This window comes from Doryrhamphus excisus, linkage group LG15 (genome assembly GCF_037039965.1).
Source record: "Doryrhamphus excisus strain RoL-2023G ecotype Guam linkage group LG15, RoL_Dexc_Guam_v1.1, whole genome shotgun sequence".
In the NCBI taxonomy this organism is placed as follows: Eukaryota; Metazoa; Chordata; class Actinopteri; order Syngnathiformes; family Syngnathidae; genus Doryrhamphus; species Doryrhamphus excisus.
The window spans coordinates 16,649,442-16,676,377 of NC_136371.1; the positions used below are offsets into that span (position 1 = coordinate 16,649,442).

A 26,936-nucleotide genomic window follows, 5' to 3' on the forward strand; every position below is an offset into this window, starting at 1 on the left:
GAATGTCAACATTCGAAATCCTTGACCAAAAAAACAAAAAAAATGGGCATCAAAATTTTTATTTAATTTTTTTTTTTTAAAGGGGAACCAGGAACCTTTTTCCCATTCACGTGCTGGATCAGCGCCGCACTTCCTTAGGAAAAATGGGGTCATAAACCTGTAGTGTCTGCTTTTTTTTTTTTTTATGTAGATCTGGCAACCAAACAGACCTCGGTTTTGGGATTCTCAACGACAGCGGGGAAAAGCGGGATGATTTCATGATCACATCGAGAGTATTGCGATTGTGAGAAAGAGAGAGGGGATTCCGAGGTGGGTTCCTTGCGGAACGCCGCCCTTTAAGTGCTTTCTGGGATGAATCTGGAGCGTTCAAGCTCGCAAATCTCAACCGTTGACGGACTGCAGGAACCAAGAACACAAGAAGTATAAATGAATGTATAGGAAACACTGATTTTCACACGCACGTATAAAGGATTCAGCGCAAGAGTATATATACTTGTAGTCCATCGAATACGTTCTCGGGTCTGGACCGGGTCCGAGCGAGACTCGTTCAAATAGGGTACAGAGACACAAGTGATTGACAGGTATTTTGAATGAAGAGCAAATGGAAGCCTTGGAGGACCTCGGGGTAGAAAAATGTTCAAATCCATTCGTATCCCGTTGAAAAGTTCCACGGAAGATTGTCTCCTACGGTTTTCGGTCTTCCTGTGGTTTGAGCAACTTATGCTAAGCAAGCGTCCACTCATTGGGGGGGGTGTATGAATACATATAGATCCTTTTCATACCTACCTACGAGAACCGAGAACCGAGTACAATTCCACGACCTCTGAAAGAACGCCATGCTAGAACCCAGAACATTCATCAGCGGTCTAAGTAGAGAAAGACGCAGTTTGCGTCTTTTGGTAAATGAATCGAGTAAAGTACTTCCTGAATATTACACTCAACCACCGCCCCATTTCATGTGAGCTATGAGCCCCCCCCGGAACCTCAGTTCTGTAAAAGTCCAAAAAAATAAATAGAACACATCAAATATGCAAGGATTATAAAGAAAAAAAAAATCGATGCTACAAGTTACTAGCGTTTGTTCGGAAAAGTCACTCCTGCAGTGTTGAGTCGTTTGCGGCACCGGTTGCATAAAACTTGCCAGAATGTAGAAAAGCATAGTACTGAATCCCTGAATCGTGTTTTTTTTTTTTTTTTTTTAGCGCTTTTCGGAACCGTTTCGCCGATGCAGTTTCAAATTCACGCTGAAATAACCGAAACGCGCCACAAACTTGGGGAACACTGACTTTGAAAAGCGGAGGTCTTTTATTTTGGTATGTTTGCCACACTTCCTCACTCTTATTGTGAAATCCTAGCCGGTTGAGGTAGCGCCTGTTGAAGAGCAGAAAAGCACGAGCCAATCAGAGGAAGCGGCACCGGTGCAAAGGTCGCGTACAATCATGGCTTGGACTTCCTTTCGGCCGAAGTTGCGTTCGAAAAAACGCCGAAAAACCCGGTCCGTCTGGCCTGTACCGCATCATTCGGACAGATCGAGCGTCTAAATCAGGGGTCTCAAACTCACGGACCGTAGGCCAAATGCGGCCCGCGGGACACTAGTTTGAGGCCCCCGCTTTGATATGAAAATTTAATTTGTTAATTTGTTTTTTTATTTGTTTATTTATTTTTCCATCTTATTTCGTGTCGAAAAATTAACATTAAACATTTACTTAATAAATTAATAATAAATAAAAAATAATTTGCTAATTTGTTTCATTAGTTTTTTGATTTGCTTATTTATTTTTCCATCTTATTTCGTGTCGAAAAATTAACATTAAACATTCATTTAATAATTTAATAATAACTAAAAAATAATTTGTTAATTTGTTTCATTTGTTTTTTGATTTGCTTATTTATTTTTCCATATTTCGTGTCAAAAAATTAACATTAAACATTTATTTAATAATTTAATAATAAAAAATAATTTGCTAATTTGTTTCATTAGTTTTTTGATTTGCTTATTTATTTTTCCATCTTATTTCGTGTCGAAAAATTAACATTAAACATTTATTTAATAGTTTAATAATGAATAAAAAATAATTTGTTAATTTGTTTCATTTGTTTTTTGATTTGCTTATTTATTTTTCCATCTTATTTTGTGTCAAAAAATAAAAATTAACATTAAACATTTATTTAATAATTTAATAACAAATAAAAAATAATTTATAATGATTTATAATAATGTAATGTTTTATCAGAGCTTTTCCAAAGAACAAAAGCACTGAAAAAGAGGAGGGTATAGCAGAAGCATTGAACACTATTATATTATATATATATATATATTTATTAATATTTTTATTTCTATTTTTTTCTGTTTTTTTTAAATATTTTTTTTGTCAATTTTGGGTGTATAAAACAAATAAATTGAACTTACATTAGTAAGTGAAAGTGAAATCTTGGTTGCCGAATGCCCCAGTTTACAACTTTGACCTGGTTTTCAGACACCGTCTTGGTTAGAGTTTGTTTTCTGCAAGTAAAACTGAAATTATTAACTATGGAAAATTAAGTTATTTACATTAGAGTCAAACCTTGGTTTCTGAACACCCCAGTTTTCGACTCAAAGAGGACTTATTGTGCTCATTTCTTTGTATTGAGTTGTGGACTCCTATAGAGCAGCTACACACAATAACCCGCACCGAAAACCTTTTAGATTTTGGAGAATCTGCACCGATTCCAGCTGAGTTTCCCTCGATTTGTGCTTGCTGCCAAGACGGTTTTAATTTATTCCAGCCACGACCCGCCTGGGGCACGCCCACTCTGCTCCGATTGGTCACATTACCAAAGTGCTTCCTAACTATGAACCATATAAGGAGGTCCGACCCTCTGTGACGTCACAAAGGAATTTCATTTAATTTCATTCTGCATGTCAACATATTTTTATTTTTGGGTGTTTGTAACGGACTTAAATTGTAATGATACCTTGGTTTAAGGACGCCCCGGTTTTTGCCTAAATATTTTTTGCCCCCTTTGCTACACCGTCACAGTTACTTAGTAGTTCGGTTCCTGCGTGTAAAACCAGCAATTTTGGCAACATATTTGGATGTCTGCAACAAATTAATTTGATTTGCATTACAGTCTAACCTTGGTTTGTGAACGTCCCAGTTTACAACTTAAGATTTTTGCCCCGGTTATTGTCTATAAATTAGATGTTTGTTGATATTGTTTACGTTACGTTGAAGTCAAACAGTTTCTTAATGCCGATATTTTCAACAAAAGGTTTTGCCCTGGTTTTCATACACTGTCTCGGTTAGTGAATTTTCTGCATGTAAAGTTATTCTCTTCAAAATGTGTTTTTTAATATTTTTGTGTGTCTACAACGGTTTCATTGTGGCAACATATTTGGATGTCTGCAACAAATTAATTTGATTTGCATTACAGTCAAACCTTGGTTTGTGAACGTCCCAGTTTACAACTTAAGATTTTTGCCCCGGTTATTGTCTATAAATTAGATGTTTGTTGATATTGTTTACGTTACGTTGAAGTCAAACAGTTTCTTAATGCCGATATTTTCAACAAAAGGTTTTGCCCTGGTTTTCATACACTGTCTCGGTTAGTGAATTTTCTGCATGTAAAGTTATTCTCTTCAAAATGTGTTTTTTAATATTTTTGTGTGTCTACAACGGTTTCATTGTGGCAACATATTTGGATGTCTGCAACAAATTAATTTGATTTGCATTACAGTCAAACCTTGGTTTGTGAACGTCCCAGTTTACAACTTAAGATTTTTGCCCCGGTTATTGTCTATAAATTAGATGTTTGTTGATATTGTTTACGTTACGTTGAAGTCAAACAGTTTCTTAATGCCGATATTTTCGACAAAAGGTTTTGCCCTGGTTTTCATACACTGTCTCGGTTAGTGAGTTTTCTGCATGTAAAGTTATTCTCTTCAAAATGTGTTTTTTAATATTTTTGTGTGTCTACAACGGTTTCATTGTGGCAACATATTTGGATGTCTGCAACAAATTAATTTGATTTGCATTACAGTCAAACCTTGGTTTGTGAACGTCCCAGTTTACAACTTAAGATTTTTGCCCCGGTTTTCATAGTTTCAGTGAAGTAGTAGTTTACCGTTAGTAAAACTAGAATTATTGTCTATAAATTAGATGTTTGTTGATATTGTTTACATTACGTTGAAGTCAAACGTTAGTTTCCTGATGCCCAAATTTTCGACAAAAGATTTTGCCTTGGTTTTCATACACTGTCTTGGTTAGTGAATTTTCTGCATGTAAAGTTATTTTGGTTTAATTGTGGCAACATATTTGGATGTCTGCAACAAATTAATTTGATTTGCATTACAGTCAAACCTTGGTTTGTGAACGTCCCAGTTTACAACTTAAGATTTTTGTCCCGGTTTTCAGACAGTTTCGGTGAAGTAGTAGTTTACCGTTTGTAGAACTAGAATTATTGTCTATAAATTAGATGTTTGTTGATATTGTTTACGTTACGTTGAAGTCAAACGTTGGTTTCCTAATGCCCAAATTTTCAACAAAAGATTTTGCCTTGGTTTTCATACACTGTCTCGGTTAGTGAATTTTCTGCATGTAAAGTTATTCTCTTCAAAATGTTTTTTTTTTATATTTTTGTGTGTCTACAATGGTTTCATTGTGGCAACATATTTGGATGTCTGTAACAAATTAATTTGATTTGCATTACAATCAAACCTTGGTTTGTGAACGTCCCAGTTTACAACTTAAGATCTTTGCCCTGGTTTTCAGACAGTTTTCTGCATGTAAAGTTATTCTGGTTTAATTGTGGCAACATATTTGGATGTCTGCAACAAATTAATTTGATCAAATCAACTTGCATTACAGTCAAACCTTGGTTTGTGAACGTCCCAGTTTACAACTTAAGATTTTGGCCCCGGTTTTCAGACAGTTTCAGTGAAGTAGTAGTTTACCGTTTGTAAAACTAGAATTATTGTCTATAAATTAGATGTTTGTTGATATTGTTTACGTTACGTTGAAGTCAAACGTTAGTTTCCTGATGCCCAAATTTTCGACAAAAGGTTTTGCCCTGGTTTGCATACACTGTCTTGGTTAGTGAATTTTCTGCATGTAAAGTTATTCTGGTTTAATTGTGGCAACATATTTGGATGTCTGCAACAAATTAATTTGATTTGCATTACAGTCAAACCTTGGTTTGTGAACGTCCCAGTTTACAACTTAAGAATTTTGCCCTGGTTTTCAGACAGTTTTCTGCATGTAAAGTTATTCTGGTTTAATTGTGGCAACATATTTGGATGTCTGCAACAAATTAATTTGATCAAATCAACTTGCATTACAGTCAAACCTTGGTTTGTGAACGTCCCAGTTTACAACTCAAGATTTTTGCCCCGGTTTTCAGACAGTTTCAGTGAAGTAGTAGTTTACCGTTGATTGAAACATTGATTTCCTAATGCCCAAATTTTCGACAAAAGGTTTTGCCCTGGTTTTCATACACTGTCTCGGTTAGTGAATTTTCTGCATGTGAAGTTATTCTCTTCAAAATGTGTTTTTCAATATTTTTGTGGGTCTACAATGGTTTCATTGTAGCAACATATTTGGATGTCTGCAACAAATCAATTTGATCAAATCAACTTGCATTACAGTCAAACCTTGGTTTGTGAACGTCCCGGTTTACAACTTAAGATTTTTGCCCCGTTTTTCAGACACAGCAGCTCGTCTTCTGCATGTAAAAGTACAATTTTTGTTCATGTTTTCGTAGATTTTCGGTTTTGGTCTTAAAAATTTCGGAACGAATTAACGAAAAGCAAACTATTTTCAATTCATCGATCCTTCTCAAACCTTACGCTTCAACGTCCAGCTGCCAATTTGAAACTGCATCGAGAGAAACCGACCCCAAAGCTCGAGGAGAGACTAGCAGGTGTTTGACGTCCCTCGGAGAAAATAAACCTTTCAAAACAAAAGCGTCGCCCCTGTTGTGCGACAGATACATCCGTTTGGCCAGACATCTACAAGAGGAGCCGATGGTGGAAGGAATGGCACCGGAATCAAACATGGCCTCCCCCTGTCTGCTCTGGTCTGATGGCGGCACAGACGAGATGCGTTTCCTTTGAACCGCGTGACAGGGGGGGTTGGGGGTGATGGGTGGGACAGGAAGCAGCACATGACTGGCAGTTTTGTTTTTGTGGGAATTGAACCTGAGCTGCGTGTCAACACAGCGATCAGAACCAGAACCTGAATTTATAAAAAAAAAAAAAAAAAAAAAAAAGACAGGAAGTCGTGTGACTTAACTGCCCGGCGTTAGTATCGAAACGAGGCGAGACGATGATGTCATCAAGATGTCATCCCGGGGGGGGGGGGGGGCCTGAGAAGGGGCGACAGTGACGAGGATGGTCAGCAAAGATTCCTGAGGCGTACAAAAGTGAGAGTGAAAATCCTTGATAGTAGTCAAATAAGATATGTGCAAGCGGGATTCCAAAAACGGGACCTCAAAAAAAAAAATGCACTTCCCCCAACCTGAAACCTTTCAAAATAAAACGTGTCAGTCGGGCTTATTTAAAGTCTTGCTTTCTGATTGCGTAGCAAAAGCTAACATGGCTCAACTGTTACCCATGAGCACCTGGGGTTATGCTTCCATATAATGACACTTAACGGGAGTGCGGGGGGGGGCAAGCAGAACGTGGGAACAGTAAGGGGAACTGAGGTATACCCGGTTGAAGGAGGTCTATGGTTTTTTTTTTTGTTGTTGTTGTTGTTTTTTTTTTTTTTACCGTCGTAATGCTTGAAAATGAATCAGCCCCGCCCCCCTCTCTTCGCCCCTCCCCTTTAAAATAAAATGGATTGGGTCCATAATACACTATGTACAGCAGCGTTATACTCGGAACATTCAAAAGCCGATGCTTATTGGCAGAATGTTAGTCAATTTTTCAAAATAAAAACACGCACACAAAAAAAAAAAACAGCAAATGTGCTTATATATATATATATGTGTGTGTGTGTGTGTGTGTGTAGTACACACACACACACATATATATATATATATGTTTTAAATGCACTGAGAGTTTGGTGAAATCCATCTTGTGTGACTGTAGAGGACCGCGTAGAGCAGCTTGGTGTATAAAAACATTAGGTCGATTCCCGCCGTCACTAAATATCCAGAATGGTTCAAATCCTCAGGCATGAGGCGGAGATCCTCCGCTGCGGTGAGGTGGTCACATGGTATGTCCTGAGCGCAAGAGGCTGCCGGTAGTTTCAGAAAAAGCAAAAAAAAAAAAAAAAAAAAAAAAAAAAAACGAATGAAAAAGATAGAACGCCAACCGACCAGGGTTGGCTGATGATCTGATCTGGTTTGCGCTCGATTGGCTGATCATAAGCTGGACTCCTTAGGCGGGAGGTCCACGTTGGTGACCATGGTGACGACGGTGACGATCTCCTCCGGTCCGATGACGGGAGCCTGCCGCTGCATCTGGCCGATGCGCTCCTCCACGCAGCCGGCAGAGAGACGCGCCTCCGCCTCGTGGTCCCAGCAGTCCTCGATGGTTTCACAGAGCACGGTCAGACCCTGAGGGATGCCACGAAATCAACATGTAAAAAAAAAATTGTTTTATTGTAACTTTTAACTTTCACCTTGACGCAAATTCAGTCTAAACGACGATTTTTTAATAAATCATGATTCTTTTATAATTTTCAATTTTATAATTTTTTATTTGCCTTATAAAATAAATAAATAATTGTTACATCATGACTTTTTTTCTCTTAATATTTTGACTTTATTCTCATCAAATTACAGCTTTTTTTCTTCCAATTTTCAAACTATTTTGACTTTCTTCTCGTCATTAATATCAACTGATAATATTTTTACTTTATTGCCATATTTTAAGTTTTTCAGCAACCCAATTTTCCAAAAATTCCAACTTTATTTTGTTTTGTTTCATGTAATATTATGACTTTTTCTTGAAAATTTAAAATCTATTCTACTAAAACGACATTTTTCCTCATTTGACAAATTTAGGCTTAATATTTTGACTTTATTCTCATCGTAATTAATATCAACTCATAATATTTTTACTTTATTCCCATATTTTAAGTTTTTCAGCAACCCAATTTTCCAAAAATTCCAACTTTATTTTGTTTTGTTTCATGTAATATTATGACTTTTTCTTGAAAATTTAAAATCTATTCTACTAAAACGACATTTTTCCTCATTTGACAAATTTAGGCTTAATATTTTGACTTTATTCTCATCAAATTACAGCTGTTTTTTTCTTCTTCCAATTTTCAAACTATTTTGACTTTATTTTTTTTTTTTAATTAACATTTTTTTTTCGAAAATAAAAATTCTTGTAAATCTTAACTCTTCTCATACGACACTGTTTTGTAAATGTACAACTTTATCCTTGTAAATGCACGGCTTTATTACGTTTTTCTCACAAATGTATGACCTCATTCCTGTAAATTTACAACTTTTTTTCTTAGAAAGTAAAAAAAAAAATTTGTAATTTATTTTTTATTTACAAATTTACGACTTTATAATCGTAAACGTACAATTTTGTTCTTGTAATATTACAACTTTTTTCCTCGTTTAATTCTCATAAATGTACAACATTTCTTGCAAAAACTTTAATCACGGAAAATTAAGATTTTTTTTCAAAAAATAAAAATTTTCGTAAATCTTAACTCTTCTCATACGACACTGTTTTGTAAATGTACAACTTTATCCTCGTAAATGCACGGCTTTATTACGTTTTCCTCACAAATGTATGACCTCATTCCTGTAAATTTACAACTTTTTTCTTAGAAAGTAAAAAAATTTTTTTTTAATTTTTTATTTACAAATTTACGACTTTATAAACTTTTTTACTCAATTTATTCTCAGAAATGTATATTTCTTGCAAATTCACAACTTCTTTTTGTTTTTAATTAAGATTTTTTTTTCGATTTTTTTAATTTTTAAATTTACAACTTTTTTCTTAAAAAATAAAATTAAATTTTTTTTACAAAAAATAAAATAAATGTTTTTTTACTAAAAAAAATTTCATTTTATTTTTTATTTACAAATTTACGACTTTTTAATTGTAAACGTACAATTTTGTTCTTGTAATATTACAACTTTTTTCCTCGTTTTATTCTCATAAATGTACGAAATTTCTTGCAAAAACTTTAATCGCGGAAAATTACGATTTTTTTCTGAATTTTTACAAATTTACAACTTTTTAATATATACGTTTTTCTCTTTTTTTTTTTACCGTGTGTTTTTGCCAGCAGTCTCGAAGGCAGGGTCTCAGTTTCTTGTGGACCACCACCTCCTGCATGTCCTCCAGAGACGGATGCTGGCCCACCTCCTCCTCGAATGGCAGCATGTACTCGTCCACGGGGCCTGAGTGCGAACGATGTCACGGTTACACGTTTTTCGTCTTTACGTGTGACCCGGTCAAGGCGCATCGGCGCGGCGACTCACCGTCGGCGGCGGTGCATCGCGCCGCCAGTTCCCACAGGACGAGGCCGAACGCGTACATGTCGATGCGCAGGAAGGAGTCGCGCTGAAAGTTGATGGCGCCCTCCAGTACCTCGGGCGCCATGTACCGCCGCGTTCCCACCTTCAAGTCGACAGGAAAAAGATTTAGGACATCTTAAACCGAGATAACAACACAACGTCCGACATACTTGTCCATGCGTGTCCCCTGCCGATTTTCCCGCCTCAAATTTAAGCGCAAGGCCGAAGTCAGCGATGCACGCCGTGAGGTTATTCTTCAGGAGCACGTTTTTGCTCTTGATGTCCCTGAAACAGAATCCAGGGAATTTGAGGACGCCAGGAAGTCGGCGAATAACTCACATTCCTATTTGTTGGATGAGCAGGAACGCTGGAGCACCTGTGAGCGATGGAGGGCTTGTGTCCGTCTTTGTGTCCAGGGATGTCCTCGTGGAGGTACGCCAGGCCGCGGGCGGCCGACTGCGCGATGTGGCACAGCTCGTTCCAGGAAACCACGTTGGCCTTCAGGTAGTCGGTCAGCGAGCCCTGTCGTGACACGCAGATTGTTGCGATTATAGGCTAACTCCGCCCACATTTCATCACATGATTCAACCCCGTGTCAGAAGGTTACCTCAGTCAGGCTGTCAATCAGTATTTAAAAAAAAAAAACGAATTTTTTTTGTCAGTGTTCCCATTGAAAATGAATGGGAAATTTATTTGGCACCCACTATTTTATATTTTCAGTTTCTGTAACATGGCTCAGGTTGTTGCTAGTTCAATCCTCAACCCCGCTTTAATCATGAAACTTATTTATTCAAACGTTTTCATTTCAAATCCTGCTAAATTAATCTAATGTTCCACTTCTACAGGTTGACATGGCTCAATTGGTAGAGTGGGCGACCCCCAAACCCCATGGTTGCTGGGTCGATCCTCAGTCCTCATGCAATCGCTCCACATATTTACACATTTCGACATTTCCCAAAATTTTTTTGTCCAACATTTCAAATTCTGCCATTTTTTTCCCCCCAGCGTCTTTGTACAATTTTGTTCTTGTAATATTACAACTTTTTTTCATCGTTTTATTCTCATAAATGTACGACATTTCTTGAAAAAAAACTTTAATCTCGGAAAATTACGATTTTTTTCGGAAAACGTTTTTCTCACAAATGTATGACCTCATTCCTGTAAATTTACAACTTTTTTTCTTAGAAAATAAAATTAATTTTTTTTACTAAAAAAAAATATAATAAATTTTTTTTTATTAAAAGAAATTTCATTTTATTTTTTATTTACAAATTTACGACTTTAAAATCGTAAACGTACAATTTTGTTCTTGTAATATTACAACTTTTTTCCTCGTTTTATTCTCATAATGTACGACATTTCTTGCAAAAAAAACTTTAATCTCGGAAAATTAAGATTTTTTTTCGGAAAATAAAAATTCTTGTAAATCTTAACTCTTCTCATACGACACTGTTTTGTAAATGTACAACTTTATCCTCGTAAATGCACGGCTTTATTACGTTTTCCTCACAAATGTATGACCTCATTCCTGTAAATTTACAACTTTTTTCTTAGAAAGTAAAAAAAAAAAAATTTTACTTTCTATTTACAAATGTACAACTTTATAATCGTAAATGTACAATTTTGCTCCTGTAATATTACAATTTTTTTCCTCATTTTATTCTCATAAATGTACGACATTTCTTGCAAAAACTTTAATCACGGAAAATAAAGATTTAAAAAAAAAAAAAAATTACAACTTTTTTCTTAGAAAGTAAAAAACAAAAAAAATATTTTTTATTTACAAATTTACGACTTTATAATCATAAATGTACAATTTTGCTCCTGTAATATTACAATTTTTTTCCTCGTTTTATTCTCATAAATGTACAACATTTCTTGAAAAAAAAACTTTAATTGCGGAAAATTAAGATTTTTTTTCCGAAAAAAAAAATTCTTGTAAATCTCAACTCTTCTCATACGATACTGTTTTGTAAATGTACAACTTTATCCTCGTAAATGCACGGCTTTATTACGTTTTTCTCACAAATGTATGACCTCATTCCTGTAAATTTATAACTTTTTTCTTAGAAAGTAAAAAACAAAAAAAAATATTTTTTATTTACAAATTTACGACTTTATAATCGTAAATGTACAATTTTGCTCCTGTAATATTACAATTTTTTTCCTCGTTTTATTCTCATAAATGTACGACATTTCTTGCAAAAACTTTAATCACGGAAAATAAAGATTTTTTTTCAAAAAAAAAATTTACAACTTTTTTCTTAGAAAGTAAAAAAACAAAAAAAATATTTTTTATTTACAAATTTACGATTTATAATCGTAAATGTACAATTTTGCTCCTGTAATATTAAATTTTTTTTCCTCGTTTTATTCTCATAAATGTACGACATTTCTTGCAAAAAAACTTTAATTGCGGAAAATGAAGATTTTTTTTCCGAAAAAAAAAAATTCTTGTAAATCTCAACTCTTCTCATACGATACTGTTTTGTAAATGTACAACTTTATCCTCGTAAATGCACGGCTTTATTACGTTTTCCTCACAAATGTATGACATCATTCCTGTAAATTTACAACTTTTTTCTTAGAAAGTAAAAAACAAAAAAAAAGATTTTTTATTTACAAATTTACAACTTTATAATTGTAAATGTACAATTTTGCTCCTGTAATATTACAATTTTTCCTTGTTTTATTCTCATAAATGTACGACATTTCTTGCAAAAACTTTAATGACGGAAAATAAAGATTTTTTTCAAAAAAAAAAAAATGTACAACTTTTTTCTTAGAAAGTAAAAAAACAAAAAAAATATTTTTTATTTACGACTTTATAATCGTAAATGTACAATTTTGCTCCTGTAATATTAAAAATTTTTTCCTCGTTTTATTCTCATAAATGTACGACATTTCTTGCAAAAAAACTTTAATTGCGGAAAATTAAGATTTTTTTTCCGAAAAAAAAATTATTGTACATTTGAACTCTTCTCATACTACACTGTTTTGTAAATGTACAACTTTATCCTCGTAAATGCACGGCTTTATTACGTTTTCCTCACAAATGTATGACCTCATTCCTGTAAATTTACAATTTTTTTCTTAGAAAGTAAAAATAAAAATTTTATTTTTTATTTACAAATTTACGACTTTATAATCGTAAACGTACAATTTTGTTCTTGTAATATTACAACTTTTTTACTCAATTTATTCTCATAAATGTACAAAATTTCTTGCAAAAACTTTAATCACGGAAAATTAAGATTTTTTTTCAAAAAAATAAATTTTTTCGTAAATCTTGGTAGAGTGGTCGTACCCCAAACCCTATGGTTGCTGGGTCGATCCTCAGTCCTCATGCAATCACTCCACATATTTACACATTTCAACATTTCCCAAAATTTTTTTGTCCAACATTTTAAATTCTGCCATTTTTTTTCCCCCCAGCGTCTTCACGCCGTTCCAACGTGTTGCTGGTTCTATCCTCAATTCTGGTGTAATCGACTTATTTATAAATCTAGATTCATGCCAGTAAGACTAAGTACTATTTTTTTTTTTTACTACAAGGAGTATCTTTGCTCGTCCATCGAAGCCAGTGACATATACTTGAAATACTACACAATAAACTTGTGTACTTAAAAAAAAAAAATAAAAATAGAAACATCAGCGGTCATTTTTCAAGAATAAAGTCAAAATATTAAAAGGAAAAAGTACACAAGGAAAAAGTCTTAATTTTATAGTAATATAATACGAGGAAGTTGTAAAAAGTTGGAATATTATGAAAAACTAAGAAAATTACACAAAGTAAAAATTTTTGAAAAATTAGATTGTGGAAAAATTTAACATTTAATTATGGAAACAAAGTCAAATTACGAGAAAAAAAATTTCCAAGACAAAAGTTGAAAGAGTTGGGAAATTAAAACAAAACAAAAAATACATATACAAAGAATACAAACAAACAAAAAAGGTGCAATTTGTATATTCATAATATTAAGAGGGGGAAAAATATTTAATATTAATGTTTAATTAATTTTATAAATCATAATTAATTATTTAATTATTAATTATTTATTTAATATTAAGAAGAAAATATATATTTTTAAGTTTTTGTATGACAAAAATGGGGAAATAGTTATAACATTATTGGAATAAAGTCATAGAATTATTATTGAAGAAGACTTGAATTGGAAAATGACAACAAAAACTTACAAATAAAATCTCATATTGTAAGGAGAAAATTATGAATACATAAAAAAAATATCATTTTAGTAGCCTAAATCTGAAATATTGGAAAATCTAAACAAAATTGTGTTGTAACATTATGACAAAATAAAGTTGTAATTTTTGGTTGCGGGAAGAAGTCATGATTTTACAAAAAAAAAAAAATGTGTTAAATAATTTCAGAGGAAAGTTGAAATATTAAAAAAAAAATTAATAACTGAAAAGGTTTCTGGGAAAATTTGTGTGTGAGAGAAGCGAGCATGTCATTTTGCAGAGCGACCAGCAGAGGGCGATCAGCATCCACGGAAGTCCCCGTGATGGTTTCAGCACACCAGGTGGCATCTTTATCAGAACAAAACGAGAAGAAAAAAAAAAGAAGCCAGAAAGGTACGTGCAGGTGGCGTGGCTTTGAGGGCGACGCCCACAGCAAGCGTAAATCAAGCCGTCGGCTCCAGCTGTGCTCCAGCAGCTGCAAGGCCAAAGCCGTTTTCAAAGCTCTTTAAAACGGCAGAAAGGGAAGACGGGGAGTTCTGAAGCCTCTGTGAAGCCTCTCAGACCCCCCCCCCCCACACACACAACCCCCCCTGCTGAGAAAACAATTACAGAAGGGCGTCTGATTTACCAAGCACTTAACTCGTGCAACCTTGCCAAAAAGTCCTTCAGCACAAATGTTCGCAGACTGCGTCCAAATTCAAGGTCCCACGCCGCAAATTTGGACGCAATTTATAAAGGCGGAGGTGGCCCAACAGCAGACGGGTGTGTAGTTTTAGCGTAGGGGTGTCCAAAGTGTCACCCCAGGGCCATTTGTGTCACAGTTGTTTTTTTAAATTGGCCCGGGGCATAACCTAAAAATAGAATTTAGCGCAAAAATAAACAAAAATTGACAAATCAGCAGTAATTTTACAAGAATAAAGTAAAAATTTAAGAGAAAAATTATGAGATTATGAGGAAAATTTGTTTTGTGTTTAAAAAAAAATAAAAATTCCAACTATTTCAACTTTTTTACATGTAAATTTTCTTCTTATGACTTCACTCCCATAAAATTTTGACTTGATTATCAATTTATCTGCGACCTAATTTTCCCCAAAATGTGTTTTCTTTCTCATATTACATCTTAAAAATTATGAACATAAAATTTGGACTTTATTCCCATAATATATTTTCTATCCTTTTCTCTTAATATTTAAAAATGAAAATAATTATGTGTATTTTTTTCTTTAATATTTAAACTGGATACAACTAAGGAGTTTATTTTTCCTCCTAATATTACAAGTTTATTCTACTAAAATTTGGACTTTATTCCCATAATATATTTTCTATCATTTTCTCTTAATATTTAAAAAATAATTATATGTATTTTTTTCTTTAATATTTAAACTGGATTCAACTAAGGAGTTTATTTTTCCTCCTAATATTACAAGTTTATTCTACTAAAATATGGACTTTATTCCCATAATATATTTTATATCCTTTTCTCTTAATATTTAAAAATGAAAATAATTATGTGTATTTTTTTCTTTAATATTTAAACTGGATGCAACTAAGGAGTTTATTTTTTCCTCCTAATATTACAAGTTTATTCTCCTAAAATTTGGACTTTATTCCCATAATATATTTTATATCCTTTTCTTTTAATATTTAAAAATAAAAAAAAATTATATGTATTTTTTTCTTTAAAGTAAAGTTCTTTTCTTTTTGTAAAGTTACAGCTGTTTTTTTCTTAAATGTTCATTTTGTCTTGTAATTATGACTTTGTCATAAAATCTTTAGTTTTACGTGATTATACATTTTTCCTAAATTTCATCCAATTTTCCTAAAAATGACAACTTTATTTGTTGTTCTGTTTCTCAAAATATTACCACATACAAAAATTTATTTTTTTGTCAGAATTTCAGCTTCATGCAACTAAAAATTACATTATTTTCCTCATAATATTATATGTATAATCTCATGAAATTGTAACGTTTTGTCTTGCTAGAATATGACTATTTCCCTTAATATTATGTCATTATTCTAGTAAAATTACAGATTTTTTCCCCCCATCTCTGCAGTTTTTTTTCTTAAAAAAATTATTATTTTTACTCGAAATATCATTCTCTTAAAATTACGAATTTTTCCTCATTCTTTTTTTTATTAGACTATAATACATTTTTTGTTCATTTTGTCTTGTAATTATGACTTTGTCATAAAAACTTTACTTTATTATGTTATTATGCATTTTTCCTAAATTACATCAAATTTTCCTAAAAATGACAACTTTGTTGTTGTGTTTCTCAAAATATTACCACTACAAAAACGTATTTTTTTTGTCAGAATGTCATTATTTTCCTCATAGAATATGACAATTTCCCTTAATATTATGTCATTATTTTAGTAAAATTACAGCTGTTTTTCCCCATCTCTGCAGTTTTTTTTTCCTTAAAAATGTTATTATTTTTCCTCAAAATATTCTCTTAAAATTAAGAATTTTTCCTCATTTGACTAGAATGAACTTTTCTTTTCTTTTTATTAGACTATTATACATTTTTTGTTCATTTTGTCTTGTAATTATGACTTTGTCATAAAATCTTTACTTTATTGTTATTATGCATTTTTCCTAAATTACATCAAATGTTCCTAAAAATGACAACTTTGCTGTTGTGTTTGTCAAAATATTACCACTACAAAAACGTATTTTTTTTGTCAGAATGTCATTATTTTCCTCATAGAATATGACAATTTCCCTTAATATTATGTCATTATTTTAGTAAAATTACAGCTGTTTTTTCCCATCTCTGCAGTTTTTTTTTTCCTTAAAAATGTTATTATTTTTCCTCAAAATATTCTCTTAAAATTAAGAATTTTTCCTCATTTGACTAGAATGTTTTCTGGCAATATTTAAACTTTTCTTTTTTTTTTATTAGACTATTATAAATTTTTTGTTCATTTTGTCTTGTAATTATGACTTTGTCATAAAATCTTTACTTTATTATGTCATTATGCATTTTTCCTAAATTACATCAAATTTTCCTAAAAATGACAACTTTGTTGTTGTGTTTTTCAAAATATTACCACTACAAAAACGTATTTTTTTGTCAGAATGTCATTATTTTCCTCATAGAATATGACAATTTCCCTTAATATTATGTCATTATTTTAGTAAAATTACAGCTGTTTTTTCCCATCTCTGCAGTTTTTTTTTCCTTAAAAATGTTATTATTTTTCCTCAAAATATTCTCTTAAAATTAAGAATTTTTCCTCATTTGACTAGAATGTTTTCTGGCAATATTTACACTTTCCTTTTTTTTTTATTAAACTATTATACATATTTTGTTCATTTTGTCTTGTAATTATGACTTTGTCATAAAATCTTTACTTTATTATGTTATTATGCATTTTTCCTAAATTACATCAAATTTTCCTAAAAATGCCAACTTTGTTGTTGTGTTTTTCAAAATATTACCACTACAAAAACGTATTTTTTTGTCAGAATGTCATTATTTTCCTCATAGAATATGACAATTTCCCTTAATATTATGTCATTATTTTAGTAAAATTACAGCTGTTTTTTCCCATCTCTGCAGTTTTTTTTTCCTTAAAAATGTTATTATTTTTCCTCAAAATATTCTCTTAAAATTAAGAATTTTTCCTCATTTGACTAGAATGTTTTCTGGCAATATTTAAACTTTTCTTTTTTTTTTTATTAGACTATTATAAATTTTTTGTTCATTTTGTCTTGTAATTATGACTTTGTCATAAAATCTTTACTTTATTATGTTATTATGCATTTTTCCTAAATTACATCAAATTTTCCTAAAAATGACAACTTTGTTGTTGTGTTTTTCAAAATATTACCACTACAAAAACGTATTTTTTTGTCAGAATGTCATTATTTTCCTCATAGAATATGACAATTTCCCTTAATATTATGTCATTATTTTAGTAAAATTACAGCTGTTTTTTCCCATCTCTGCAGTTTTTTTTTCCTTAAAAATGTTATTATTTTTCCTCAAAATATTCTCTTAAAATTAAGAATTTTTCCTCATTTGACTAGAATGTTTTCTGGCAATATTTACACTTTTCTTTTTTTTTTTTTATTAGACTATTATACATTTTTTGTTCATTTTGTCTTGTAATTATGACTTTGTTATAAAAACTTTACTTTATTAGGTTATTATGCATTTTTCCTAAATTACATCAAATTTTCCTAAAAATTTTCCTTATTATTTTTCCTCAAAATATTCTCTTAAAATTAAGAATTTTTCCTCATTTGACTAGAATATTTAGACTTTTTTTTATTATTAGACTATTATTCATTTACTGCAGATTTTTCCATTTTTACTGCAGTTACATTAATTTTCTTGTTAAATATAAATATGCTTAAACTGTGCCGTGCAACACCCCTAAACAAGAAAAACAAAGAAACCAGCACCTTGGACAGTGCCTCAGGGAGCACAATTAAGGAAGTGCTAATCAATAAACCTTGCCGGCTTCCAGAATTGACAACTTTTTCCTCGCTCCCTGGAGCGTTGCAGATGTGCATGAGAGAAGCGTGACCAACTTAGCCGCCCACTAAATCACAGTGTTTACAGCACGTTGACAAAAACAAGACGTGAAATAAAGAAAATATGCGTGCAGATGGGACATCTTCTTGGATTGTTGTGGCGAATACACAAACATGAGGCGTTTTTCTTCCTCTTGCTAAATATTAACATTCAGTACATCCTGTGGCGTGTCGAGACAATAAGAACCGAAAAAGGCAGCCTACCTTGTCGTGGTAGGTGGTGATGAGCCACAGCTCCAGGTCGAGGTTGTTGTTCCTCTTCTCCACGCCGATGAAGTGGAGGATGTTTTCGTGCTTCATGCCGCTCACGCTGTAAATCTCATACTCGTTCTGCCACGACAGCTTGTCCTACGAGAGACAGACACGGCGGTTATTACCGCAACATTGTAAAAAAAAAAAAAAAAAGCGTTGCCGAAGGAGGAATACTAGTTCTGGTTTTGGACACCTGAATTGGAAAGATCTTCACGGCGACGTATTCGCTCAGCAGCTGGGCCTTCCACACGCAGCCGAAGCGACCCCTGGCCTTCAACTCGATCAGCTGCAGCGGCTTGTGTCCCAGGATGGGAGAGGGCGGCGACGGGCCGGGATCCTGTGGAAACGGAGCAAAGATGTTATTTGATGAAAGATGTTCTAGCAAGCATTTCCCTACAAAAAGTTGCAATTTCATGAGAATATTATGAGGAAAAATTGTCCTTTTAGTGACATAGATTTAAAACAGTGGTCTCAAACATGCGGCCCGCGGGCCAAATGTGGCCCGCATGACACTACTTTGAGGCCCCCGCCTTGATATGAAAGTTTAATGATATGAATGCTGTATGGCATCATGTACCCAGAAAAAAATATTACGTTTGATTAATGTTCATGTTAAAGGTTAAATAACTGTTAATAGTTATCCTCCCTATCCGTGTGGAAGTGGTAATTTTTTGGCTATTTAAGTTAAAAGGAAATAACTTGAAGGCTACCGTTTAGGTCGCTAGCTCTATAGTTTGCGAGTTAGCATGTGTCTCAAGACGCTGCAGTTGCGCAATATGTTGTAAATAAAAAAATATAAATGTGACTATAGTCGTGTAAATAATTAATTATAAATTAATAATTAATTTATAATAAAAATAAATTATAAAAAAATAATTTGTCTACCCAAAAACTATTCATGGTTTTTTAAGTTTTTATTATCTGCCGTTTTATTATTATTATATTTATTTATTACTGATTGATTTTCTTTATTCTTGATTTGTTTATTTATTTTTCATATTATTTTGTGCAGAAAAATAAATAAAAAAAATTTAAGAAAATTTTAATAAAAATTAAAAAAAAATTCAGTTTTTAATAAATACGTTTTTTTTTTTTTTTGGGAAAAACTGATGCGGCCCAGAACTTGCCCAGACCCTAGCTCCAGTGGCCCCCAAGTAAATTGAGTTTGGGACCCCTGGTGTAGAGGTTACATCGGGGGTGTCCAAACTGCAGCCCGTTGATGTTTTTTTATTGGTCCGCGTAACATTCTCAATGACCAGGTGTCCATGATGGGGGGGGGGCATAATGAGGCATGGGTGAAAGGAGTAAAGGGTCGAGGAGAGTCGCTGGCAGGTTGACTGATCGATGACTTTGATGAAGGCCTTGAACTATTTCCAGGCCTCTGCGCCGACGGTGTGATGGAAAAGAGGGGGGGGGGGGGGGGGGCTTAAGGCGATAAGCTGGGGGGGGCACGTTTCACAACCTCCGAGGCCCGCCGGATGCACTTGAACATTGCGTTAATGCGACAGAAGTGCAAGCTTGTCAATCCGAGGGGTGTCCAAAGTGCAGCCTAGGTGACATTTGCGGCACGCTGAACATTCTAAAAATATAATTTAACAAAAAAAAAATTTGAAAAAAAGAAAGGAACAATAGTGAAATCAGCAACATTTTTTCAAAAATAAAGAAGAATAAAAACTAAATATTGACGGAAAAGAATGAGAAAAAAGTTGTAATTTCATGAGAATATTATAAGAAAAAATTGTCCTTTTATAGTGACATAGATTTAAAACAGGGGTCTCAAACACGCGGCCCGCTCTCAACACGCTCAAATTTCATTTGAATCTCAATGATCAACCCACAAGATCGGACTCCTCTGACCAGGCATCATTCTTCTGCCATTTCGCTGTGACGTTTCTGTATCATTATTAAAAATATTGCTCCTATTTTCCTCCTCGTCCTACTCCTTGAACTGAAGGTTAATTTATTCCGTAATGGCGTCTTCTTCTATTGTTCATTGGCACCTGGCAAGCAGCTCACCCGTTTAGCTAGCTTGCTAACGATGGCGAAGACCACAACAGGAAACGGTATGAAGGAGATGGATTAGCGATGGTCTACGGGCCAATTGGGACGCAAAAGACAATGGGCGGTACAGACAGAAGACACAACCACCGCGTGCTAAGGCACAGAAATACAACACTCAACTTCCCACAATGCAGTTCTTCTTAAAGAGCCAAGCTCGTCCTATAATGTAATGTAAAAAAAAAGTAAAAAGTCAGCAAAAGGGCGAATACTCAAAATGTGAACCATGATGGAGAAAGGGGATATTGTAATATTACGAGAATAAAGTACTAGGAAAATAGCCATAATTACAAAGAGAAAAAAAGCAGAAATAAATGTAATTCCACAAGTATAAAGTCAAAATATTAAGATAAAAACGTTTAATCCAACAAGGAAAAACACTATAGAATTTGACAAGAATAAGAATTTCCAATAAGTTATAAGTCATAATAATACTGATTATAATAATTATATTAATAATTATAATCATTAATATAATTATATTAATTATATTATTAATTACCAATATGATTATTGATATAGTTATTATTATAATAATATAATAATAGTGACTATAATAATTATATAAATCATATCAATAATTATATTAATAACAATAATTAATATAATTATTGATATCGTTATTATAATAATATCATAATAATAGTGATTATAATAATTATATAAATAATTATATCAATGATAATTAATATAATTATTAAGATAATTATATTAATTATATTAATAATTATTAATATGATTATTGATATAGTTATTATAATAATAATATAATAATAGTGATTATAATAATTGTATTAATAATTATATTAATAATTATATTAGTAACTATAATTATTAATATAATCATTGATATAGTTATTATAATAATATCATAATAGTGATTATAATAATTATATTAATAATTATATTAGTAACTATAATTATTAATATAATCATTGATATAGTTATTATAATATCATAATCGTGATTATAATAATTATATTAATAATTATATCAATAATTATAAATATTAATATAATATTAATATAATTATATTAATTATATTCATAATTATAATTATATTAGAATTATTAATATAATTATTATAATCACTATTATTATGACTTATAACTTATTAAAATTATAATAATTATAATCTAATCATATATTATAATAGTCATTATAATAAATAGTCATTAATAAGTAATTTTAGTGGAATTTCACTGAAATAGCAAAGCCGAGATGCAGTTTTTTTTCCCTGAAATACAAATAATAATAATAATAATAATATCCACGTGTTGCTTTACAAAATATGAAAGTGCATCCTTTCATTTTGCACTGTGGCCATCTTGGTATTTGGACACCCCTGCCCTCAACACTTCATGGACCCAACTTAAACTCGTCTCCTCATCTCAGTGATCAACCCCCTTGTGTACATGCTAATGCTAATGCTAACAGGTAACGCTAAGTTCCCTTTGTGTCCCTGCCCAGCGGTCAGAGCTCGCCTCCCTCAGGAGTCACCAGATCCCCCCCCCCCTCCACTCCCCTGTCAGCTCGCACGGCGCCACTGCCTCCAGCGGAGGCGCATTACACTTAGTCAGCACACCGCAGGAAGCTGGCGTGGAGAATCTGCTGCTTCACGCCGATCCTTCCAGCCATCATCCATCTCGCATGCACTAATCCAGTTACAGCCTAATATTAGCTTGTTCCGTCACATATTCACCGTAGAACACAATTGATGGATTTAACCTTCCTCTTGTGTTAGCTTTCTGCTATCATCTCTTATGTTAACGGGTCACAAACATGCGGCCTGCTGTATTGTATCATGTACCCAGAAAAAAATATTACATTTGATTAATGTTCATGTTAAAGGTTAAATAACTGTTAATAGTTATCCTCCCTATCCGTGTGGAAGTGGTAAGTTTTTGGCGATTTAAGTTGAAAGGAAATAACTTGAAGGCTACCGTTTAGGTCGCTAGCTCTCTAGTTTGCGAGTTAGCATGTGTCTCAAGACCCTGCAGTTGCGCAATATGTTGTAAATAAAAAGTATAAATGTGACTATAGTCGTGTTTTGTCATGTCTACAGGGCTCTAATAATGATTTGTTCATTTTAATGTGAAAAAAATAATTTGTTTACCCACCAAATATATGTGGTTTCTTAATTTTTAATTATTTGCCGTTTTGTTATTATTATTATTATTATTATTATATTTATTATTGATTGATTTTCTTTATTCTTGATTTGTTTATTTATTTTTCATCTTATTTTGCGTAGAAAAATAAAAATTAAGATATTTGAGAACAGTGGAATGTTTTTTTTATTGTAGAAAATTGGAACCAAATTTTTTTTTTAATTTTTTGTTTTTAATGAATGCGTTTTTTTTTTTTTTTTTGGAAAACCTGATACGGCCCAGTCTCACCCAGACCCGATCTCCAGTGGCCCCCAAGTAAATTGAGTTTGAGACCCCTGCTTTATAGTCATATTATTATAACCGAGTCAAAACCGACCCTAACAATACAGCGGTCATAATTTCAACCAGACCATTTTAAAATGTAGTAAAAATTATTATTATTATTATTTTTATTTTGTTGAAATTGAGTTTCCTGACAAAGTCAAAAAGCCTTGATGCAATAAACAAATGTTATGTGATTCTTTTTATGCATTAAAACGTAAAAACGGGTCGGTGCCGACGCTAACACAAGAGCAGGGTTAAACATGACCTTGCAACTACCTTTATTCTTGTAAAATTGGGAATAATCACTGTTCTACTATCCCGGTTTGATTCCTTCTTTTTGCAATTCCAAGCTCTACTTAGAACCTCGCTAAGATCCAACAGTGGAAAATGTAAATTCTTGCAATTTTCCAAGTTTGATCAGGAGTGTATTTGGAAAAAAAAAACATGTTAGTGGTGAGAATTCACAAACCAGATTCAAACCACATTGAAACATTTCGCGGTGGTTCAGAGTACAGTACATAAACATCACATGTGGACATTCACACGGAAAAGTGGGGTAGCGGGGGGGGGGCAGCATTTGGGGGTGTGAAGTCGCCACTTTCCACCATGCACGACACACAAAACATGTTCATGCGTGCAATAAATGCAGGCAGCAAAGTAAAAAAAACGACAAACACCAAAAAATAAAAAATAAAAAAAAATTGTGCATTAAGAAAACAACGCTGTGAAAAAGTGATAATAATCATATAATCATAACAGCCGGGGTCCAAAAAGGTGGAGAATTCATATTGAACCCAAAAAAAGGGGAGAAATGAATGCTTCAACTGCAATTGAACTGCTCTTACCTCCACCATAATGTGAAAGGGGTGCTTCATGAAAAAGAACATAAGAAGCAAACAGAGAAATTATTGGTAATTTTATCCAGAAGATGGAGAAGAGAGAGAATGAGTCAAATGACGGAAGGACCGCTTCCTCCCCTCCTCTTCCACCAAACGTTGTCTCATGTCTGGGACCACTGATGTGGCCTCAATTGACGCCGCGCTAGCAAGTTAGATGTCCGTCAAAGTGATGGGGAGGACTTTCTCCTCACGGCCGCGTTGACCGCCACAAGGACGGCGTTTTAAAGAGGTTGAAAAACAACAGCAGAAATGGAAGAGAGTGCTTCAACTCGACAAGAATAATTGCAATTTTTTTTGCAAATTGCAATTGCTAAATTGCAATGCTAAAAATATTGTGTCCTTATGGATAGAAGAAAGTCCATCTATCTATAAGGACACAATATTTTTAAGTATAAGGACACAATATTTTTAAGTATTCTAATGAGAAAAAAATTGCAATTTTAGAAGAAAGTCTATCTATAAGGACACAATATTTTTAAGTATTCTAATGAGAAAAAAATGCAATTTTAGAAGAAAGTCTATCTATAAGGACACAATATTTTTAAGTATAAGGACACAATATTTTTAAGTATTCTAATGACAAAAAAATTGCAATTTTAGAAGAAAGTCCATCTATAAGGACACAATATTTTTAAGTATTCTAATGAGAAAAAAAATTGCAATTTTAGAAGAAAGTCTATCTATAAGGACACAATATTTTTAAGTATAAGGACACAATATTTTTAAGTATTCTAATGACAAAAAAATTGCAATTTTAGAAGAAAGTCTATCTATAAGGACACAATATTTTTAAGTATAAGGACACAATATTTTCAAGTATTCTAATGACAAAAAAATTGCAATTTTAGAAGAAAGTCTATCTATCTATAAGGACACAATATTTTTAAGTATTCTAATGATAAAAAAATTGCAATTTTAGAAGAAAGTCCATCTATAAGGAGACAATATTTTTAAGTGTTCTAATGACAAAAAAATTGCAATTTTAGAAGAAAGTCTATCTATAAGGACACAATATTTTTAAGTATTCTAATGAGAAAAAAAATTGCAATTTTAGAAGAAAGTCTATCTATAAGGAGACAATATTTTTAAGTATAAGGACACAATATTTTCAAGTATTCTAATGACAAAAAAATTGCAATTTTAGAAGAAAGTCCATCTATAAGGAGACAATATTTTTAAGTATAAGGACACAATATTTTTAAGTATTCTCATGAGAAAAAAATTGCAATTTTAGAAGAAAGTCCATCTATAAGGAGACAATATTTTTAAGTATAAGGACACAATATTTTCAAGTATTCTAATGACAAAAAAATTGCAATTTTAGAAGAAAGTCCATCTATAAGGAGACAATATTTTTAAGTATAAGGACACAATATTTTTAAGTATTCTCATGAGAAAAAAATTGCAATTTTAGAAGAAAGTCTATCTATAAGGACACAATATTTGTAAGTATTCTAATGAGAAAAAAATTGCAATTTTAAAAGAAAGTCTATCGATAAGGACACAATATTTTTAAGTATAAGGACACAATATTTTTAAGTATTCTAATGAGAAAAGAATTGCAATTTTAGAAGGAAATCTATCTATAAAGACACAATATTTTTAAGTATTCTAATGACAAAAAAATTGCAATTTTAGAAGAAAGTCTATCTATAAGGACACAATATTTTTAAGTATAAGGACACAATATTTTTAAGTATTCTAATGAGAAAAAAATGCAATTTTAGAAGAAAGTCCATTTATGAGGACACAATATTTTTAAGTATAAGGACACAATATTTTTAAGTATTCTAATGAGAAAAAATTGCAATTTTAAAAGAAAGTCCATCTATAAGGAGACAATATTTTTAAGTATTCTAATGAGAAAAAAAATTGCAATTTTAGAAGAAAGTCTATCTATAAGGACACAATATTTTTAAGTATAAGGACACAATATTTGTAAGTATTCTAATGAGAAAAAAATTGCAATTTTAAAAGAAAGTCTATCTATAAGGACACAATATTTTTAAGTATTCTAATGACAAAAAAATTGCAATTTTAGAAGAAAGTCCATCTATAAGGAGACAATATTTTTAAGTATTCTAATGAGAAAAAAAATTGCAATTTTAGAAGAAAGTCTATCTATAAGGACACAATATTTTTAAGTATAAGGACACAATATTTTTAAGTATAAGGACACAATATTTTTAAGTATTCTAATGAGAAAAAAATTGCAATTTTAGAAGAAAGTCCATCTATAAGGAGACAATATTTTTAAGTGTTCTAATGAGAAAAAAATTGCAATTTTAGAAGAAAGTCCATCTATAAGGACACAATATTTTTAAGTATTCTAATGACAAAAAAATTGCAATTTTAGAAGAAAGTCTATCTATCTGTAAGGACGCAATATTTTTAAGTATTCTAATGAGGAAAAAATTGCAATTGCTAATTGCAATGCTAAAAATATTGTGCCCTTATGGATCTATCTATAAGGACACAATATTTTTAAGTATTCTAATGAGAAAAAAATTGCAATTTTGAGTACACAAAAATACTAATGACCAAGCCACATACATTTAGAGTAGTTGCTGAGGAACTAATTACTTCATTCCTCATTAACTACTGTCATTTTGTGTACCTTGATGTAAAGTGTTACAAGTTTACAAGAATAAACTTGTAAACTGTTTTTGTATTTTGGGAATATTTCATGCATATAATATATGTGTTTCAATAAAGTAAAAAAAAAGTGTTGTTTTGTGTGTATGTTTTTATATCAATATAAAAATATCAAATCCATCCCTGGTCCATGAACTAACATTAATTCAATGATTCTGCTACAGATGCATTCCACAATGGATGGGGCTGGTTTGCTAACATCCTCCGGCCCTGTCATCTTCCATTACCCCCCCCCCCCCCCCAACCCTCATGTCAAGCTGCAGGAATGAAGTTGCTTCCAATTACTTTCGCAGTACATCGTGCTTTATTGCGGTTAATTGGTTCCAGACCCGGCTGTGATCATTGAATTTCCACAAAGTATGCTTGCTTATTGAAAAAATGGAATTATTTTTGTAGTAGAAAACACATTTTCCA

The 26,936-nt window shown here is 32.2% G+C and overlaps 1 protein-coding gene across 2 annotated transcripts in view; it reads right to left on the reverse strand.

The window, feature by feature from the left end:
• Window positions 1-4,958: 4,958 nt before the first annotated feature.
• The window catches only part of acvr2ab (activin A receptor type 2Ab), a 62,058-nt gene continuing 40,080 nt past the window's right edge, over window positions 4,959-26,936 (reverse strand). The window contains exons 5-12 of one of the 2 annotated variants that reach the window (XM_058051972.2): window positions 23,814-23,837; window positions 18,669-18,812; window positions 18,428-18,571; window positions 9,848-9,993; window positions 9,642-9,756; window positions 9,436-9,574; window positions 9,224-9,354; window positions 4,959-7,539 (exon numbers count right to left, since the gene is read on the reverse strand). In XM_058051972.2, coding sequence (XP_057907955.1) covers window positions 7,345-7,539; window positions 9,224-9,354; window positions 9,436-9,574; window positions 9,642-9,756; window positions 9,848-9,993; window positions 18,428-18,571; window positions 18,669-18,812; window positions 23,814-23,837 — 1,038 coding nt within the window. In that variant the 3' untranslated portion in view covers window positions 4,959-7,344. The remainder of the gene's footprint in view (window positions 7,540-9,223; window positions 9,355-9,435; window positions 9,575-9,641; window positions 9,757-9,847; window positions 9,994-18,427; window positions 18,572-18,668; window positions 18,813-23,813; window positions 23,838-26,936) is intronic. The other variant, XM_058051973.2, reaches the window with a different exon arrangement.